Genomic DNA, 6,826 nt, shown 5'->3' on the forward strand with positions numbered 1-6,826 from the left:
AGTTTCAGAATGTTTAATCCTTCAGAACAAATTATTTGTTTGGTTTTCCTTTTTTTGTTTGCAGTTACTTCCTTCAAGACAGGGAATAACATGGGCTAAAATTCTGTAAAGGCTTTCCCTATCCATTCTTGTCTTCTGTGTATGTATGTATGTATGTATGTATGTATGTATGTATGTATATATATATATTAAATTTATTCATGCTATTTAGCTCTCATCAGCTAATCATTCCCTTCTGGGATTCGAATGTATGTATGGCTTGCTGATGAAGAGCTAAATAGCTTGAAATAGATCTATACTAGTCTCCCTTTATTTCTTTGTCAGTAAATATAAAATTAACACAAAATAGTTTGTCATGAAAGCGACTGCCTGAGGGCTCCTGGTTTGGGGCTGAAAGGCGAAAAGGAAGCAGTATGCTCCTTCCCATATTTGGGTAGACCAAGCCAAAATAATTTACAACTAATTAATCCTAGAAAAACTTGCTCATAAATCTTGAATCTTAAATATAGGTGCAAGTAAGTCAACCTTTAATCAATAGAACTTATTTTGAATAAACATGAAGAATATTGCATTACAATGCAATTATAAAAAACCACATAGCTTCCCCCCTAGTTAATAGAGAATTTCTTCAATCTAAAATCCACCCACATTTCTAAAGACTTGGGTAGCGCTTAATGTCACTCAGTATACAGAGATAACTTGTTACTTTTAATTTGAAATATGATAGAATTTTTAAAAACTTAAAGGGACATTTTCTCAGTTTATTTTCTCTTTATAAATGATAGCTCTAACATTGGAACATACAAAATGTAAGTTTAAAAAATGGCATCACAGCATTAAACCATCCATATATGCACATACAATTGCTGGCCTTTTTAAAAAAGAAACATGCATGTCTTGAGTAATTTTAGATATGTTAGGGCAAAATAACCAACAGACCTGAAACAATGACATACTGTAGTAAGAGCAAAGAATACAATCCCAGAGATTAAGAGTTATACAACCCATCTGTTATAATTTTTACCTATGAGTAATTCTTGTTGAACGCAGCCATTCTTAATTTAACAAAGGCTTGCCAAGATTGTGCAAAACTCAAAGAGTTTGATGGAGAGCATTTTGGTGGTCAGATTATCTAACAAACTGCAGAGACGGAGATATAAAACAAAAGATCAGGTCGTGTCTAGACTATATAAGGCTCAAAGGTATGGGGGGGGGTATTGTTGTCAGACTTTGTCCTCTGATGCTTATGTGGTGAGTCCAGGCTAATTCACTACTTGAGCCCTCTTCCCATCTGGGATGTTTGCTGTCCGATGGGTACAAACCATAGGTGCTCTGTTGTAAATACTCATTATATTATGATTAGGAAGTGTGGTTCTCTAGATTTTTGGATGGCGTTTGGAAAGGTTCCTTTTCCAAATATTTTGTCCATTTTAGGGTTTTTACTTTATTTTTTTTTGGGAAGCAAGCATGCAAATTGTTAGCAGTTGTGACTCTAAGAACTCAGAAATGGGGGTTGCTACACTGCAGCTGCAAATTGTTAATCTCTGGCCTAAATGCATCAATTAAAATACAAGTAGGAAAAACGTACAGAGCAGTGTTTCTCAACCTTAGCAATTCCCCATGCTGGCTGGGAAATTCTAAGGAGTTGAAGTACATATATCTTAAAGTTGTCAAGATTGAAAAGCACAACTTTTGGGTTTGTTCTCAACTCTTTGGTCATAAAGAAGCATCTGTATGAACTTGCTACTTCGATGAAATAATATGTCACATTTTTGTGGGTGCTTGTGTTATGTGCATGCTTCTGCTCTCCTTTTGTCTTTTGTCTGTGTTTGTGTGTAGAGGTCTACGAGATAAATATTCTTTGCTCTGGATCATATGACCAGGAGGGAGGACAGCTTAGAATGGAGGAATTGGCAGTGTTTGGGGTATACTGGCTGACTTTTTTTTTCCCCCTAACCAGATCCTAGCAGGAGTCCATCTGTTTTTTAACTTGGCTTTTCTTTTGAGAGATGGTCTTACACAGATTGAATGAGGACCCATTCTGCTCAGTTTCCAGAGACTTATCATGCAGGCAAGCAGACTGACAGAACCTGGAGTCTCTATATAAAATTACTTTCCATACATTGGAATTTCCAGCATTGGTTTGGAAAGACTTACACATATCAGTGCATACATTTTTTATCAAAATAGCTGTCAAGAGGTACAAATATATTATCCTGTTGTAACAGAAATAGCCAAGAGTTTTGATGATGTAAAATTTTCTGTTATTGTAACAGAATTCCTTTATAGATGCAATTAATTTTCTTAAAAGGTCTTTTGAGCATCTGGTAAAACTGTTCTGTTATGGTTATAGTGATTAACTATTCTAGAAAGTTCCTTTGCTTTATTATAACCTTTTTTTCCCCAGTTTTATTTGGGCTAATTTCTTTTCCTATATTATTTTTATGGCTTACTTTTAAACAGCCTCTAATACACATTGGTATGATTTGTACACTGCACTAAGCCATGATTTTAACCCATGGTGAATTTCACATATGCTAGACCTAAAACCCAACGAACCACAATGGCACTTAAAAGAATGAGTGAAGCCACTCCTACAGTAGAGGGGATTAGAGTTTCAAAACATTAATAAAATTAATAATATGGAGAAATAAACTTTTTATGATACGGAATGCCATATGGGCTTCCAGATGTTGCTGTCAGATTCCACCAATATTGCTTAATTTTTGTATGTATGCACACGCACATGTATACACATAATATACACCTAGTTTTGAAAAGATCAGCACTCCCTTCAGTAAAGGGACACTGCCTAATTTCTTGCTTTCAAGGACTAAGTTGAAGGAAAGGAGTTTTCAATTCTTCAGTTCCAATTAGACATTTTCGTATACACTGTAAGTACAAGCATATGAAAACTGTATCTATATGTTAAATGGAAGAAAATATTGTTCAGAAGTACACTTTATCCAGGTCAAAAGTGTAAATCTGAGATCAATCTAAACTGGAGAAAAATTCTTGCTACAAACCAACAAGATGAGTTCAATAGCAATAGAGCCAGTTTGGTCTAGTGGTTAAGACACCATGCTTAAAAAGTAGGCGATTGTGAGTTCAGGTCCCGCCTTAGCCAGCTGGGTAACTTTGAACCAGCCCAACCTACCTCACAGAATTGCTGTTGTGGGGAAAATAGGAGTAGGAAGATGTGTTGGATATGTTCACTGCCTTAAGTTATTTGTAAAAACAATAAAGGCAAGATACAAACAAACAAACAAATAAATAAATATCCATGAAATGGCATTGTGAGGGTGTTGGGGATGTGGGGTCAGAATGCCTTCCAAATGATGGGATGCCAAGTTAGTTTTAATGAAAAATAATTTGCCAATGAACGAACTACAAGCCAAATGTCATGTTAAACATTTTTGATAGGTTGTTTGCTCATTTTTTCCCAATGTCTAGGATGCAAACTAGTAAAGGGTGCAGAGAAGTTATTTGGTCAAGAAACAGAATAAAGAACAGTGAGTGCCAAGTGCTAAACAAAAGTATTCAATCTTACAAAAAATTACAAAATACTCTATTTGCCAGAAGCAAAGGGATGATGCTCAGAAAGAAAAACAGATATTTACCATTGCAATATTCATACGAATTCTAAGTCTGAACTATTATGGAAAATACATTCCATACAGAAACAAACATAGTGTATTAGCTAAGGCAAAAACAGTCCACGTCGGGGGAGGAGGGGGAGGAGACAATTGTTCTGTTCTATAGCATCTTTCTAGCACATCTCCTTTTTAGCTGCTCTCCTCACACACTCTAATTTTATCTGTTTTTGATTGTGCAGAATGGCTATGTTTGCACAACTTTCTTAATGTTGTTTATTTATTGTTAATATCTCAATTTATATAGCTACCCATCTCAAGTTCATGACTCTGGAATATGCCTCTTCTGTTGGACCCAATGGGACAGGTAGATGCAGTATAATGGGGAAGAGATGGCCCTTCAAAATCTCAGCCCCATACCATAAAGGGCTTCACAGTTTAAAACCAGCAGCTCATAGAGCCTGCACTAATTGAAGAGCAGACTTAACTGCCCATGCAACTGCATTTTGTACCAGCTGTAGATGCTTTTGAATTAACCATTTTTGGGTTCATACAATATACTGTATTCTAAACTCACCAAATGAATTTAGCTTGCATAAAGCACAAATTCCTGCCCATGGTTAATACCAAACAAGCTTAACATGCTATACTAATATAGCAGACATGGCTTACCTGGCTTAAATTAAATCTTCTAAAATTGTACAAACCACGCTTTTCAAAATAAGTTGTGAGTGGCATTTTCATATGACAATGTGTCTCTATTGCTCACTCAAGAACCACAGACGTTCTTAGACATAAAACTGGCATCACAAGTTGGCACTGGATTTTCCAGACTGGAAAATTTTTGTATTGGAACAACAGTACTATAATACCACTTCCACCAATCAAGAAATGTAGAAACTCTGGTGGGTGCCAAGGAAAATACTGTGGGCAGACTTGGGGACTCCAGCATAAAATAGAACATTTTGTAGTTAGATAATCTATAACTCTCTTCTCAACACCCACCCACACATACCAGGTGAGATTTAAGAGCTGCGTATCGGGCACATGCTACGTGAACAAAAGAAGTTGCATAACGAATCATCCCAAAAAGGTTTATCTACACCATCCTGGGAAGTCCCAGGAATCTATCAAGCATAAAAGCTCCCTTCTATATAGTCAGAGCCTTTAGCTCCTATTTAAAGCAGATAGGCTTATGATTCTGTTCCCGGGAACAATGCAATCAAAATCAATATGATTTTTTAAAAATCGTCTAATATTCTTATTAAAAAGCCCTCTCGTTTATTAGCTGGGTTGACACAAATGTCAACACAAACTATTATGTATTAAAACTCACGACATAATAGTTTAACTCACGACATAATGGTTTAACGTTTGTATGAATCTATCCAATTGTGATTTATTCTATAAACTACAGTTAAACAAGATTGTATGTGTAAAAAGGGCAGGCAGCCTTCAAGGCTAGCTTACCACTGCTTCATGGAGGATGTTTTTGAGATTTCCTACCTGCGCCAAAAACCCTGGTATTTCCAAGTGATTTTCCATCCAATTACTAACCAGGCTCAGGCTTAGTTATTTTGAGATCAACTGAAGCCACCTCAATGCTGTTCTAACTCCATTGATTAACCATGCAATTAGTGATGGGGTAAAGTATAACCATGCAATTAATGATAGGATAAAGTATTGTACTTCCTTTCCTAGCATTGACTTTTCCATCAGTCAGGTTGGATGAGCTTGTTTTCCTGTCTGATGAAGGAGAAAAACTTACCCGATCCTGTTTCTCCACCTCGTAATTCAAATTATTCCCTCCATCAAATTACTCCCTTCCCGCAAAGCTCTTGCCTTCTATTACACTTCCTACCCATTCCAAGCACCGTAAAGTGATTCACCGATCTCATTGGACATATGTTGTGCAGTGATAATAAAGGTTATGATTATGATTATGATTCACCTGTAAGGTCTCTTAACCATCGCACCGATCTCACCTGTCAGGGACGGAAGCCACATTCAATGCCGATCTCCCAAACTTGTTTCTGGGCTATGGTGTGATCCCACCTGTCCCGACCCTTCCCTGGACGCCCGCGGGATGGATCCCGCCAGACACTCACCTAGTCCTCCCGCTGAGCGAGGCCACCAGCAGCAGAAACAGCAGGAGCAGCAACAGGAGAAAACCCAGCCAGCTTGCGCCGAAGACGAAGGCGCCCATGGTCCGGAGGAGCAAACGGAGGCAGACGCTCACTCGCCCTTTCCCCGACGCGCTTCTGTCTGTGCCGCTCTCCCGCTTTCCTGTCGCCTCCGCTCTCTTGCCGGCCCCCGGTGCTGCTGGCGCTGCCCTTCTTTCCTCTCTTCTGCCCGCAGCCCCTTTTTGAAGCGCTCCGCCCCCGCTCCTGGGCCTCACCTCAGCCCGACCCTGGCAGGCTTCGCTGGAAAGAGAGCGAGCTTTCGCGTGTCTGTCTTTCCTCACCTGGCTTCAGCTCAGCCCGAAGGGGTTGCCGAAAGATTTCCACCTCTTTCTTTCTTTCTTTCCGGTTCTTCTAGGAGGGATTTTTTTTCGGGAAAGAGGAAGCCGTGGGCTAATCCCAGGGACTCCAGATTTGTCTCAATTACCATTGTAGCACAGCTAGGCCGGATTGCTAGGGATAGAGCGTGGAGAGGGGGCAAAATGGAAGAAGGTTGCTCCAATTACAATTCACCAGAAAAAAACAGCTCATAAATTGATGGCTTGATCGTATTTTATATGGCCACACATCGCACATTGGCATGACTCCGGGCGGCGGCGCACAACAACAAAACAATTTTAGAAATATTCAAAAAGGACCAAAAATAATATTTTAGAAGGCTAAGAGACAGCGTCCAATTACAGCTGTCTAATCAAATTATGGCTCTCTTGCGAGATTCCCCAAGCCTGTTGTCAGGACCAGATTTGAAGGGACTTTCAGAAGGTCAGGAGAGATGGTTCCATCAACTAGGTGGGGATGCGATGTCCTTCAGTGACTTCCCAAATGTCCTAGAGTCTGGGACCCTCCCCACTTTTAAAAATTATGGAGGATCCCAAAAGAACTTTGGCTTGTATGGGTTATATTTATCATATTTACCATATTAAAAGTTAATATTCATTCATGGAATATTTTATCATGTAAAAATATCAATATTAAAACCTATTAGGTATTAATGTGTGTGTGTGTGTGTGTGTATAACAAAACATAAGAAGAGTAACTGTTTTATCTTTAAAT

General features: G+C 38.7%; 1 protein-coding gene across 1 annotated transcript in view; it reads right to left on the reverse strand.

The window, feature by feature from the left end:
• Positions 1-5,799, reverse strand: part of PTGIS (prostaglandin I2 synthase) — a 49,240-nt gene extending 43,441 nt beyond the window's left edge. The window contains exon 1 of the mRNA XM_070940040.1: positions 5,702-5,799. Coding sequence (XP_070796141.1) covers positions 5,702-5,799 — 98 coding nt within the window. The remainder of the gene's footprint in view (positions 1-5,701) is intronic.
• Positions 5,800-6,826: the final 1,027 nt, after the last annotated feature.

The sequence above is a fragment of the Pituophis catenifer genome, unplaced genomic scaffold, assembly GCF_029215685.1.
Source record: "Pituophis catenifer annectens isolate HBS135680 unplaced genomic scaffold, rPitCat1.0.hap2 SCAF_3, whole genome shotgun sequence".
Lineage (NCBI taxonomy): Eukaryota > Metazoa > Chordata > Lepidosauria > Squamata > Colubridae > Pituophis > Pituophis catenifer.